Source organism: Manduca sexta, chromosome 22, assembly GCF_014839805.1.
Source record: "Manduca sexta isolate Smith_Timp_Sample1 chromosome 22, JHU_Msex_v1.0, whole genome shotgun sequence".
In the NCBI taxonomy this organism is placed as follows: domain Eukaryota; kingdom Metazoa; phylum Arthropoda; class Insecta; order Lepidoptera; family Sphingidae; genus Manduca; species Manduca sexta.
The window spans coordinates 5,581,502-5,596,230 of NC_051136.1; the positions used below are offsets into that span (position 1 = coordinate 5,581,502).

The 14,729-nt window shown below is 34.5% G+C and overlaps 1 protein-coding gene and 1 long non-coding RNA gene across 2 annotated transcripts; one reads left to right on the forward strand and one right to left on the reverse strand.

The window, feature by feature from the left end:
* Positions 1-679: 679 nt before the first annotated feature.
* Positions 680-8,467, reverse strand: LOC115443966 (protein PTCD3 homolog, mitochondrial). Its single transcript, XM_030169583.2, has 16 exons — positions 8,268-8,467; positions 8,011-8,193; positions 7,701-7,929; positions 7,090-7,313; positions 6,668-6,764; positions 6,239-6,400; positions 5,877-6,051; positions 5,562-5,692; positions 4,973-5,091; positions 4,574-4,658; positions 4,165-4,306; positions 2,955-3,066; positions 2,495-2,636; positions 1,537-1,593; positions 1,182-1,363; positions 680-825 (listed from the first exon to the last, which is right to left on the reverse strand). The coding sequence occupies exons 1-16, from the start codon at positions 8,291-8,293 to the stop codon at positions 738-740; spliced, it is 2,154 nt and encodes a 717-aa protein (XP_030025443.1). The 5' UTR covers positions 8,294-8,467; the 3' UTR covers positions 680-737.
* Positions 8,468-9,768: 1,301 nt separating this feature from the next.
* Positions 9,769-10,835, forward strand: LOC119190131. Its single transcript, XR_005112777.1, has 2 exons — positions 9,769-9,879; positions 10,459-10,835. It is a non-coding gene; the product is annotated as an uncharacterized LOC119190131 (long non-coding RNA).
* The last annotated feature ends 3,894 nt before the right edge of the window (positions 10,836-14,729 follow it).

The following is a 14,729-nucleotide window of genomic DNA, read 5'->3' on the forward strand; positions in this document are numbered from 1 at the left end:
GACATAATAAAACTTAACATCTTGTGTCTCAGGATGGCGAGCGCAATGGAATACCGAAGAATACTTTGTAATTCAAGGTGTTGGATGCTGTTTCTACTGTTTATCCCTGGACAATCGTACCGCTTACCATTATGCGAACGGGAAGCTCGTCTCGTTATTCAAAGCAATAATAAAAAAACGGTTTTTAGTTAACTAAAAATAAAAAAAATTACGCTAAAAACACTCTCATAAGTTTAAATAAATATAGAATTAATGTTGTGTGACCAAGCGATCCCGAGTTCTTTTCCAGGTTGAGCAACATTGTGCGGGTTTTTTAACGGTATTTGCCCGGGACTGGAACCTTCTTTGGGTATAGACATTGTCGAAATTAAGGCAAATCCTTCCTGAAAAATATTGGAAAGTGTATGGCGGATTCGCATTGGAGTGGATAAGAGCGAGTAGGTGAAACGGCTCCGAGTGCCAGGCCAGTTTAACAATCTATAAATCCAAAAACGAGATACTAGAGACGTACCCGTAGACATTAATTTATCAAAAAAAATATATATATATATAATAATTAAACGTTTTTTTTGTTACGTGGTTGGTTTTGTTATTTTTTCACATAAATATTTTTAAAAATAACCCAATAAACAATTATTTTTGCTAACAAAACAGATAAATTTGTAATAATACAACGTAATACTTAAATGCACTTTATTAAAGTAACATACTAATTTGTAATTTGTAACTAATTGTATCTATTCGTCGTCGGAGGTGGATTCGCTGTCGCTGTCTGAACTCGTTGAGGAATCCGCAGCGTCTCTGGCGGGAACACCGGTCTTTGCTCTGTAGATGAAGATAAATATTAAAAAATCAAGTGTATATTATAGTAGAAATACATCTTAAAGCTATAGTTAGGTATATATTTGACTGGTACCATCTTGTAAATAAGTTAAAAAATATCAACGTAATGTTTCATATTAACACAATAAAAAAAGTACATACTGATATGATATAACGCACACATACACACGCATGCACGCACATAATATACACGTGCGCATGTCCACGCAACTCATGCAATACTACACATTATGACCTCATGGCAGAATCGTATTGCTAGTCCGGACTTGCTCAAAACTCAAATAGCTGAAACGTCGTATTAGGAATGAAAGCATGACATATTTCATCGCTATACTCACAGATGGTACGATTCGACGACAGACATCGCTGAAGGTTGCAGACTGCTCGACAAGTTGATTTGTGGCTCTTGTAATAACGCCAGTACTTCTTCATTGGTGCGGTTCAGAATTTTGCTCAGTACTTGCACACTCGCTGCGGTTGCTTCTTCGAAACCACACTCCGCTAGATACGCTACCGCAGCCTGCATAAGAAGATGGAATAAATATTTAATGGTGACTACTTTTAAATCCTAAAGTATACCTTGAAATCAAATAAAAATTATATTTTATTTATGACTAACTGTAACTTATATTGAATGCATCTTTACCTACTTATTAATGTGTGTTGAAGAAAAATAAATTTAAAATAACTTACAGCGGCAACTCCTTGCTTTCCTACGGCTGCGGCCTTTTCTGCTACTTCGGCGAGTGCCTGTAATAAATAATTTAAAAAATGATATTCATTAAAGTGGAAGTTGGTGATTCGTTGGGCTCCAATAAACCATACCGTATCACATATCAATCACGTGAATATAATTGTATACCATTTACATAAAATCAACTGGGCGCTTAGAATCGAGCAAAAAATACACACCACGACTCCGTGTCGTTTAATTGTGATTGGTTGAGAAACTAACATGTGACTGACGCATTGGCCTCTCGATCAATCAACATTAAAATTAAACGACATCGACCAGTTGCATTTTTTTGGACATTCTAGGGGGGATGTTTAGTTTTTACTAATTTAAACCAGCTGATTGAAGATTCTCATTAAAAACAATCACCCAGTCTAAATAGACTGGGTGATTTTGATGATTGATGTGATTTTTTTTATTGAGAAATTATCTGTGTATAATTAAATAATTAGAGTATTCCAAACGGAGATCCAAATAATATTACGGTATCTAAACAAGGCAAAATACAAGAAAAAATTACGAACGACAGACGTGGCTTGAGAGCTTAATTTACCCCTGACCAAGTAGAATTTTTTTTTTGAAAATGAATTATTTAGAATGTTTTATTTCCGGGATCGGATCGAAGGTTAAGATTGGAATAGTTCAATTTAATTGGCAGTGAATCTCTAACACTATAAATTATCAGCTACGTTGGAGAGTGAACGATTCCTTTCTAACTGAAATCCGTTCACGACGGCCAATCTCAACGGAGACCAGTCAGGTACGCAGGAGATATTATAGTGCCCAAGTGTGTGCGCAATACACAAGGCACTTTCATTCCTTCACTCTCCTAGTCCCGTGAGATGGATATGACCGGAGAGAGATCATGCGCAGGAGCAACTTTACGTTTCCTTATAAAAGTAAAGAGTGTAGTCTCGCCTGCGGCCGTGCGGGCACGCCGGTGGCGTCGCCGCGCTGCAGCCGCCGCAGCGCCGCCTCCGCCGCGCTCCAACTCGCGCTCGCAGCGTCCTCGGAGGTGGCGCACAGCTCCACGATGTTCGACAGCGCCGTCGCTGACAACCTGCGTTTTACCATACACATTAATCTTGTAGACACTGTAGGTATATAGGGTGTTGCATAATTGGGTATCAACTTTTACCAAAAATAATTATTATTGATATTTCTTATATACAAGGTATATAGGGTAACCAATACACAGGATGTTGGAAAATGAGGGTATCAACAAAAACTATATTCACAAAACGTGCAAGTTGTGGAAAAGATCTTCCTTTTTTGACTTTATCAATAATTACCATACAATGTTCCTTTTATGTCCAGTTATTGATATTTTCTTTCTACAACACCCTGTGTATTCAAAATAAGATAAGATATTACGCACTTTGGTAATGCAGGTGCTCTGACATCTTTGTTTTCTTCTTGTTCTGTCATTAATTCTCCGAAATTAAATATGTCGACGGCTGCACTGCGCATTTTCGATTTCACTTCCTCATCTAGAATTAAATTTACAATAAAATAGTGGATAAGCTACAATTGGTAAATTAATTATCATCTTGGTAACAATTCATTCGGATGTGATATGCAAACGCATGCGTAATCATGTCGAAAGCTAGTGTTTTATGCATAGAATTATCATTTGCCAAACATTGGTGGTACTTTGTAGTTTGTGGCAAACTTCATACGTGTTGTTCTGACAAAAAGAAACAGACTCTTGCTTGCGACAAACGTTGCCTATATATCTATATGTTAATATATAATGATTTCTTATGTTTACGCGAATGTTAGACATTGAAATTTTAAACTAATTTTCGGATTCTATCGCGGTAATTAGTGTTTTATTTTCTCCCGACGTTTCGAAGACTTTGCAGCCTTCATGGTCACGGGGGGACTGAGGTGTTGTTCATCCGTAAAGTCAAAGTTACAATATCTACCTACATTTTACAATTATACAACTTTTTTAAATTTTAAAATTTTAGCTGTTGGTGGTCCGATCTACGCAGAATGAGCTCACAGTGTCTTGAAGTCTGGCAGCCGGTCTTTTGGGTTCCGATTTAATTAAATGTAGAACTGGATCCCAGGCTTGTGCAAGCTTCCAACCATCTTCCCTATTGAAATTAGGATGTTTTTAATTTCAATAGCCTCGCGAATCATCCTAGGCAGGAATCGGTGTTCTTTGGCGAGGATTTGTGGCTTGTCTAGTCGCAGATAATGATTGGCGCCTCCCTCAGAGTGTTCAGCGACTGCAGACTTCGTCGAGCGTCGGTGTTTCACGTCAGCTATATGTTCTTTTACGCGGGTCCCTATATTTCTTTTTGTTTGCCCGACATAAGAGAGGCCACAGTTGCAATCTATTTTGTATACTCCCGGTTCTTGTAGAGGTATGTGACACTTGACAGGTGGTAAAAAATTACCGCGATAGAATCCGAAAATTAGTTTAAATTTCAATGTTAATATATGTTCGGCAGGAAGTCAATTTGTTTGCAGTTTACATCAAGTGCCAAACAATTGGTTTTAACATGAGAACGATAGTGCTACCGTAGGTGAATAACTTCAAGTCAGTCATGAAGATAAATATGCCTATATTAAGATACCTTGATACTGGTAAGTATTGGTCATGGCTTCCACGAGTTTCTCCACAAGTTTGGTTCGCTTCGCGTGACCGAACACAACGAGTTGAGACCAAGCCTGCGCCAGTCTGTCGCCAGCACCCGCCACTTCTAACGTTCTTATTATCTGTGTACAATAATTATATTTATACGCATAATATAACACTTAGGATGAAAAATAATCGACCCCAACCGCTATATTCACATAGATACAAAGTTTAAACCAATCGAAATAAGTATGTAAGCATGTCAAACAAACTTTGTTTTAAATGGACCAATTCAGAGATTGATCCGTAGATAGCAGTTAGGATCGTTTATGTAATCTGGATGTATATATCTTTAAAAAATATAGCTTTTAACGTTACTATACTGCATAAGTTTTAAATGAACAAACCTCTTCCATTACAGACGGTTCCGGAACGTACACATTTGGCACCAACGTGTCCAACAATTCAGTTGTTCTTTCGAATGGTGCGTGTCTGTGGAAATAATATCAAGGTGTGAAATTTATTTATTCAAGTATAAGTATTTCAATTTAATATGAGGTCTGTTACAACGGCCACTTTAACGGAAATGGAGCTATTGAAATTTAACCTTATGTCTTTTCTTATATGGTTTGTATTAATGCAACGAAAATGAAACAAATCGAATTTCTCAAAACGTCACATACCCAGTATATTTTAAGGTTGTTTTTTAATTAACCCAATTAAGTATCTCATATCCACACGTGTACGTTTAAGAAGAGTAGAATCATGGTCAAAAGTTAGTTAAATTATAATTGCTATGTATGTACCTGCACGCAATAGTGACTAGATGCCTGTAATAAATGCTCTCTTTGTAAGCATCGCCGACCAATTTGTAGTTATCGCCTTTCATTAGGAGCATGTGTAGCCGTTCAGCCATATTTATGTCCTAAGAGAGAAAAGAAAAATATAATTGTAGACAGAAGACAAGTTTCGGCAATGTTTATTTATTGGTTAGTAGTTACATGTTATTATTATTATAGTTGCATGTAGAGCGCCGATTATCCGAACACCTAGGCTCACTTTAATAGACCGAAATTAAGGACTTTAACATGTAAAATATTAACAAAACAACATATTATTTCCTTAAGCTATCAGTACTTCATTTCCTACTTACCACTCTAATAAACGAAATTCATATTATAAATGTATTTTTTTTTTGTTATTATATTGCATAATATTATATACAAACATAAGAGTATTCAGTTCGATTATCCAAATAGCAATACGTTCGATCACCCATCTCCCCCAATTAATACGGATACTACGACACTCTACTAATGTTAAATAGTTTATCTTTTTATAGATACATATAGAAGGAATTAATCAGATTTTTACATTAAGGTGAGTATACAATACCTGTAAGTGATCACTGCACACGCCCATTGCTGTGATGAAAAAGTTTGTATCTGTAGCTTCCATGGCTTCTATTTTTTCTCTGCTCTCAAGATCGGTTAGAATTGTTGACAGAATGTCGATGCGTGGACCCCCTAGAAGAAATTATAATTAATGTGATATTAACTTATGTCTTCAAAATATTATTCCACATGCATGTTATATGCACTAAATATATTATATTCATTAGTAATACAAATTTTTCATAACTTAAAATAGTTTATGTATGATACCTCTTTTATGCAACATCCCTGTATATATAAAATAAAAACAACTTACGTTCTTTACAAAACAGGCACAGTAGATAATAGTACGCCGACAAGCCAGGGTGTATGCCCAAATGTTTAAACTCTGCAACCACTTGCAGTGCCAACTCTTGCAGCATTTTACCGCCACCCCATGCAGAGATGGATCTCAAACAAGCCGTGAGCGTCTCATCGTTTGGAGATAGACCCTGAGTAAAGACGTCAATTGCATTATATCTTTTTTTAGTTTATAGTAGGTACATGTAAGCTGAAATAGAAAGCTTATTTCATCTAGAAAATATTAGAATATACAGGGCATTAAAATTATGTATTAGAATAATGTAACTTGACAGTATTTGTAAAGTTATGAATACATTATCAGAACAATAATGTTACCTGTTCATTCATTTGCGTAAGTAAAGATTTAAGAGCTTCCATGCGCAGCGTCGTGCCCTCACGCAAGAATCCCACGCACCCGATGAGAGCATTGTAAACACTTGTCGAAAGTGGAATGCCTTTTTCTAACGCCTCTTGTGCTAATTCATGCGCTCGTTCAGCCTACGAAAAAATATTTATAATTGATTTAAAATGCAGTATAATTGAGTCATTCGGTCTAATCTTTGTGTATAATTGACTATATGACGCATTTAATTTTAAAGCATAATTTATTATAATATCATTTTGATTTTTTGTCGAATTTTTGCTATACATGATTTTCAGCATTTTTATGAACATGAACTTTCATTCACTCTATTCCAGATTTGAGTTACATAGGTATTTTGTATTATATTTTAATAATCTGGCACTTATTAGAAATAAACAAACCTGGTAATATTTAGCCATCCCTTGAATAATTGTACAATATGCCTCAGATGTTTTTGGTTCCATTGCTGTGAAGATCTTATCTGCGAGTCCACCAAGTCTAAAACAATAGAGAAGAAAGTCCATGAGAAGTTTGTTTATACTTTTAAAAGGTAAATTAGAGAGTGTTTACAGACCTATTTCAAATGGTTGCTGAAATTATTTTGATTTTGATTAAAGTACTAATTAGTCTAGCCATGGTGGTTAAAAGTTAGAAAAATATACATCCTACATTTTATCAAACAATAGTAAAAGACTAAGAGATCCATCCGAATCATTTAAAATATACAGGAATGGAGGAAATCATTGGAGCAATCAGGGTGGAAAAACAAGATATTTGACTGTTATGGTTAATTTATTATTAAACTCTAAATAAGTGTGCTTACTTCCAAGTAGTAGCTTGTCTATCTCTTGTGGTTGCCGCAAACCACCTCTCTTCCAGCCACTCCATAGAGTCAGGCTCCTTCTCATTGTAAAAACATAGCAATTGAAGGAACTGCAGCTTCAGTTCATCATTCACACCTTCTAATCCTCCAAGAAGTTGGAATACTTTTAGCGAATCCTCTATCAGAGCATTATTGATTGTATATATTAAATCTTCTTCTGTTACCTGAATAATTTTAGAAGGATATGTTGATATTGAAAGCTATGTATTCTTTCTATATTATGTTCAATAATTAGTTAAACTAATAATTAGTAAAATAAATAGCTAACTATTATTTCTCCAAATCAGGGGCGTAGCTATGGCCGAATAAGCCGTATTAATGATACAGGGCCCCTTGGCACACAACTACATTAAACTAAGCTAGCCCAAAAGTTCACATTGCCCCGCAGAGCCTCCAAACAAATTTAGATATAGGCCCCCTCTATGGGAAGCTATGCTAGTATTCCAAATAGTGACAGTTAAATAGGTTTTATTTTTTTAGTGATTTGCATATTCTGATAACTGGTCTAAAACCTGTAATGTAAATCTAAGAACAAAATAAATTTTACTCACTTGGGATTCATCATTGTAGATGGGCCGTGGTGCATATGCGTCAATATGAGGATCCGCATTGAAATGTGGAGTTTTTTTCTTGCCAGGCGGGTCCCACTGTCTCATAGAGAACAACTCTGCATGCTCATCTCTTATCCATGCCGCTGCTTTGCGACCGGCCTCAGCTGACAGCGCGTATGCTCTCTTACGGAAGTTTGATAATGGAATAAGGTACGGATCATCATGGTATCTAAAAGGATGAGATATAATTTATACAGCAATATCTAACAAGGTTAAAGAACAAAAATATGGTAAATGTTTTAAGACATACTTATAATGAGTCGCAGTTGGATCATGTCCTACGGTTGCTGCTAGGGCTTGCAGAATATCCGTCGGGCCTCTTGGTATGCGCGGCGGTGGGGTAATTCCATCAAAAGATTTACTATTTTGAGGTAATTTCTGTCCTTCAATATTTGTAAGTGTTCTACAAAGGCATGCCACCCTTGGCCATTGCCTGCAAGTAGTTCAACTTAATTTAGTATTTCTAAATAACCCCTTAAAAAAACCCTGTTACTTTAGTTTACAAACCTGGAAACAATTATATTAGAGTACATGCTTTAGATTTTAGAATTTATACTAGTTTCTAAAATAGCATTTATAATAAATTATTTAATATTTAAGCTAATTTCATTTACAAACACATAAATAAAGTTATATCTCACTGAGAAAAATACTAGAGCAAACACTAGAGAATAACCTCAAAATTCTTGAAAGCAGCTGTCAAGTGTCAATGTCAACTGTCAACATATTTTTTTTTTATTCGGCATATGACGAAGCGATGTTTGCGCATCGACCAGTGAGGTTTAATAGAAAATATAGTATTTACACGCGATTTCTCAAAATAATTTATATTAGTATTATGTATCAAGATTATGTAATCAATTAGTCTTAGTCTATCCGTCAGCGGAAAGAGCATGCTTAATGCCATGGAGTTATCATGTAGGTACTATGTGCAATTTAAAAATACTTCAAGGTACTGTAGTCAGAAATACTTATTCCATTTATTTACGCATATTGTAGTTTAGATTTGTACTTATTACCTGCTTCTTATGATAGGTCACCTCCCTGATGCTTCGAGTTCTGATATGATGACGTCTTCTCTCTAGCGGGACAATTCCGCACAAGTCATTTAAACAAAAGCGCATAAATAAATTATTATTTGACTCGATACTTAATTAATCATAGTCAGTGTAGTAATACGCAACCGATATTATAGTTTTCCTCCGAGGTAAAATGCACATCCATGCTGGTAATCCACGCATTAAAGTCCCGAAAAGCTCGCGGATATCTGCAGTTATAAATATAGGTACTGTAAATGTATTTGTTGTAAATTTTGTTCCACTAAGATTTTTTTTGTTTATACATATATTGTTTAGATTTAGCCAAATTTTATTGTACCACCAGTTTGGATAGCATTTCCACTAGAGGACAACGAGCTATTACTTTATTGTGGCTCTTTTTGTAGACAGCTGGAATATCCCAAGCCGCTAACAATTAAAATGAATTTAAAAAATTGTGGATCAATTGACACTATGATTCCAAAGAAAATCATATTATAATTCTTCCAGAATTTCCTGATCCCTTTTTTTCTTCCAGGCGGCTACAGTTGATAAAGTAGGGATCTACAGTATCCCCTTAGAAAAGACCCTCGTGTCAGTTATATTGAAACGGTTTCATAAAAAAAACGATATAGTAAGTACCTGGTTGTGAGCGCCTAAACCGCTCACTCAAAAGTCCGGTGTGTTTGGATAAACCGACCCTTGTCAGGCTAACAAAGGTAGTCATGTTAAAAAAAAATAAGCACCTAGGAGCTCTGCTAGTTATAGGTAAATGAGGCGTCATTCGACCTCATTGCAATAATCTAAATTATAACAAGGTTGATGTTATTAGCCAAATTAAACAATAATTAGGAACAGACCAGCAAATTCAATTTTATGATTACTGCGGTAATAATCCAATCGTAAAATTTTTAGAGGGACCTATCTACCTACTTTTCTCAGCACGTATAAAAAGATCACCATGATAATGTCTATTATTCAGTCTTTGGCTAACATTGTACGCTATACACTAACATATACATTTTCGAAAAAAAGGACCAAATATGAAGAATAAATTACATATCTTGTTTATTGTTGTTTCGGTAAGTTTTTTTTGCTATATTAAATATTTTCATTTATACTTGTGAGTGGCCAGAGCTAGTCGGTGGCGTAGTTGTATTGCAGCACAACTGCAATACTAAAATCTCTGATTCGATCTTTGGGGCGGGGGACATGATTTTAGATTTTTCTACTCTGTAATCAATATTAGCCTGGCGTAGAGTTGGGATTTTAGATCCGATTTAGCAAAAGGCTTGTCCTCGTCAAATCATGGGACGGAATATAAATGGTAAAAAGTGGATGACCGCTATATTATTTTTGGTAGGTACGATGCTTTGGTAGTTTTCACAAGCCGGAGAGACTTAAAAAAGGCCCCTGTCAGGGTCTGGCGAGTCTCCTGGCCTCAGAGTCCTTGTGCACTGCAACGTCTCGCCCTGCGGTAGTCTTTGTTGGTGGTTTTCTTAATCAAACATTTACCCTTCTCCTACATGAGTAAAAGACAGGAGTGTGGATGTTCTTAAAATATCTGCGAATGAAAGTCATAATAAGCTTTAATTCCAGCCTGGACAGCTCAAGTGTGTTGTGTGGATTGATTCTTGGATATCATGCTATTTTATTTTCAGGCATCCTGCATCATCTGGCATGCGTATGCGCAAGTGAATTGTACAGCTAGAGGGGCAGGACGGTTTCCAAATCCAAACGACAACACTTGTCAAAATTACACGTATTGTGTGTTCATTGCTACTAATAATACATACGCTTCGTACAACTACCATTGTCCAACAACTTCTGTATTCGACCCTAATAGAGCGCGATGTACCACAAATTATACTTGCACTACTGCTGCTACCGGATAAATTTATTGACGAAAATTATCGACGTATATAATCGTTGTAACTAAAAAGTTCCATAGGAACATACGTATTATAATATTATGTAAGCATTGATTTTGTAATTTCTTTTATAGAGTTCTTGAGTCTATATACTTACTTAGAATGAACGCTTGTTTTTCCTCTTCCTGCAGTATTTCTCGTTACCTGAGTGAGGAATCTTAGTACCTATAACTGAATCAATAACTTAGCAATGTTTTAAAGTTGATGATTTATGTTGATAAGACATTTTTATTCGATTTTGGCTTATACATTATTATATACTAATCTGATTTCGGTGAATTCGTTGTTATGTAAGTAGTTGGATAATAGAGATACAAAGACATTAAATAAATTTCATAGAAATAATTACCACGATAATTTTATTAGGTTAATGGTTTTTAAAACGTTATTGTTTTTTTCGTTTCTACTTATAAAGCCAATTAATAACTTATTATTAACGAAGTTATTATAGTATTCTTCTACTGCGTCTCGATTTGTGTGATGTTTAAGTATTTTGTAGTAATTAAGGTGTAACTGTATTTAAATAATTAAGCAATAATTACATAATTGATATAGTTACATAAGAAATAAAAATTTCATTAATGATATATTTTGTTGTTTCATTGTATCCAGCACAATTAACGTTTGCAACTAAACAATCTGCGACTTGTATGTTCCTTTTAGTTTTCATAGCATGAGGAATGCATTTATTTAAATAAATACTTACCTACTGTAAAAATAATGTAAAAATATAATTTTCATATTCCAATAATAATATTTCAAGGAAAATTTATTAAATACTTAAATTACGTCATATTGATTTAGTATCAGTTATAGAGTTCCTACACCTATTAGTAATAGCCAGTAGGTACACATTGGGCACCGGATTTAGAAGATTGATGACGGATGAGTAATTATGGGCCATGCCGTACACATAAAGAACAATATCATTAGACATCGGATTGCACCTATGCACTATCAAAATGATAAAATATGCATGCACATTTGCACCTCAAAGGGCGACATATGCAAAAAATATGTACATTCATATACCGTCTATTATTAGGATTTACGATAATAATTACTTATAATAACCAATTGTAATTTTTATGAAAACATAATACAATTAAATTATATTTCAAAATTGTATACAGCAATAGGCTATCCAACACTGAAAGATATTTTCCATTCGAACAAGTAGTTCCTGTGATTAGCACGTTGAAACTAACAAACTCTTCAGCTTTATACATTATAGTATAGATTTGTAGGCTGAAAATAACCTATACCTACGTCTATTGACTGAATAAAACTTGAAATTTCACGGTATTTTTGCAGAAACCACTTCACTTGTCTCGTCATTTTTATTTTTTAATGACCTTGATTACAATAAAAAAAACAGAATTTAATTTTAAATGGACATTTTCTGATCGTGAACTCGCAAAGGCATTGATGATCGATGTCTCATCATAATCATTAGATTATGTTGCAAACAATCATAATATATTGACGTTATTCCACGTAATCCGTTTCAATCGTAATTTCTCATGGAAGCGATGATCTCATTTTTGTTATGTATTTGATAAGTTTGAATCTATGTCACTCGTACACAATATGACAACCATTGTAGACAAAACATACGTTTATGTTGCAAGTGTCATCCTAACACCATTCAGCGGCGTGTACAATAAAGTAAAGAAGACTCTATTTCATCACGATAACCCTTTTTATTCTTTTTATAAGGTACAATGCAGACTACTTATTTGGTGTCGACAAATTTAAACTACTATGAAACTGTTGTTGAAATAGTTTTATAGTAGTGATATTTACTTCGCTGACAAGTTGATAGCGTTTGTGCGACTACTAAGTACTCAAATCAAATTAGGAAGAAGCCCATCTGACGCTATTTTTTAAGCCACGTTACTAATCGACGGTCCCTACGTAAAGTATCGAATCTGCAAAATTGCATTTTGCGGATTCAGTACTTTGCGTAGGCACCGACGATATTTAAATGGTCCTTATTAAATTGAACTGCATTTATTTAAGACAATAAGGATCGAAGGGCTTATCGCCATGGTAATATAACACTAAACAAGAGATGTATCTTCGACGATCTCTACGTAAAATATTGACTCTGCAAAATGCAATATTGCAGATTCGATACTTTACGTAGGGACCGGCGTAATATTGGTAGCTGTATGGCGGTTTCCTTATACTACAATAAAAAAAGTACATTTTATTCAATTAGAAATATAATTAATAACCAGAATCCCGACATAATTTGTTTAGATGAGTATGCGCCACTATGAACGTTATTGGTATTAGTAGAAAAATCATATAAAATAACTGAAGCGTTTACAAACTCTGTGACATTGATACTCGTAGGAGTCACCGTTTTTTGGTTGCAGTTATAGTCAGTGCTATTCACGCATTCGCCTCTGCTGGCATCAAACAAAGTGTCTTGAGGGCAATCAACCAATCTCGCTGCCGCTATACTACTAATTCCTTCAACACAGGCCACGTAAGATTTACAATCCTCACTGTTAGGTTCAGCGAAGTTCCCTATACTTAAACAGTTGTAGGAATTGAAACACCTATATCCTGTCGCGTTAGTGCACTGTTGTTCGAAGTGGCTATACACGAATCCTACAGGACATGTCAGTCGGTATTGGGTAAAATTGGTGACTCCTCCGACAAGACAGATAGTGAATCCTCGGCAGTCTTCCGCGCCATCGGGAAATTTACCTCGAGTCGTGCATTGCGACGCTTGACTTACTCCGTGACATAAGCCCTGCAATCAAACGATTATAAGTTATCAGCAGTAAAATTGTTATCTTTACATGCGGAATCAGTATGAAAAAACTGGGTACCGTTGTTAAAATAGGCCACTATAACAGTAATAAATAAATGTAATTATGTATAGCTTAATTACTATGTCAGTAGATAATATAGATAATCCTGACAAGATATGTTATTAATAAAAATTAAGATTATGTGTTTAGGGTTATCTAGTTAGTAGTCACCATAAGATATCCATAGAGAGATCTAATCGACCACTTTGAAGTCCAATACACATTTATAAAATGGCGCATTAAATTTAAAAAAAAATGTTATCCTAATTTTTCTATTTAATAATGTCCCGTATGGTGAGGTAAGGTAATGTAAACAACTGTTGAATTGGTATTTTTGTATATTGTTATTTCCAAAATGTTAATGTGTATCTTTGTAACTATAACCTTTTAAAATTCCCATTACCTATCTGTAATCAGATCTAGAAATTGTAACTTTAATAAATATGTATAGTTTCTTTTTGAACATCATTTTTGTAACATACGAACAGATTAATAGATGTGGTTACATACAGCAGCAGTAGCAGGTATTCATGGATTTATACCCAACGTAAAAAAGTCTTAAAATAAATTCTAGATTTTAAGAACCTACATAGAAATTAAAAGCACTTACCACAAAAAGAAGTAGAGCGTAAAATATTCGCATTTTTAATAATCACTGAAGTGCATATAAAATTAAATAATCATCGAAACACTTTTGTATCGAAGGTATAAACAGCTCTATTTTTTATACAAAAACATCTGTTGAATGTCTCTCGTATCAAGGCAAAGATAGTAGCGGAAACTGAGACATCCCTTGCATGGTAGGTAGAGATGAGGCATTATAACCCTACATAAAAATATCGATAAAAATTGTTTAGAAAATATTATTTCAAGATATTAATTAATTATTTTACATAGATTCATTTCGGTTAGTAAACGATGCTTATATTTATACTGTAAGTAATAGATAATGTGAGGCAATTGATATTAATAATGTGTTTACTACTGCTGTCTCTCTCACTTAAATTATATCTTTACAAATTTTAATAATATTTCTACTGCATGTTTTTTTGTTTGTTTCTTTATTTTCATTGTTCTTTTAAAACACTCGACTCAATCTGAAACACAGCTCTACCTATTGTACTACTACCTATATTCTTTATAATTATAACTATTACCCATTTTCTCTAGAAA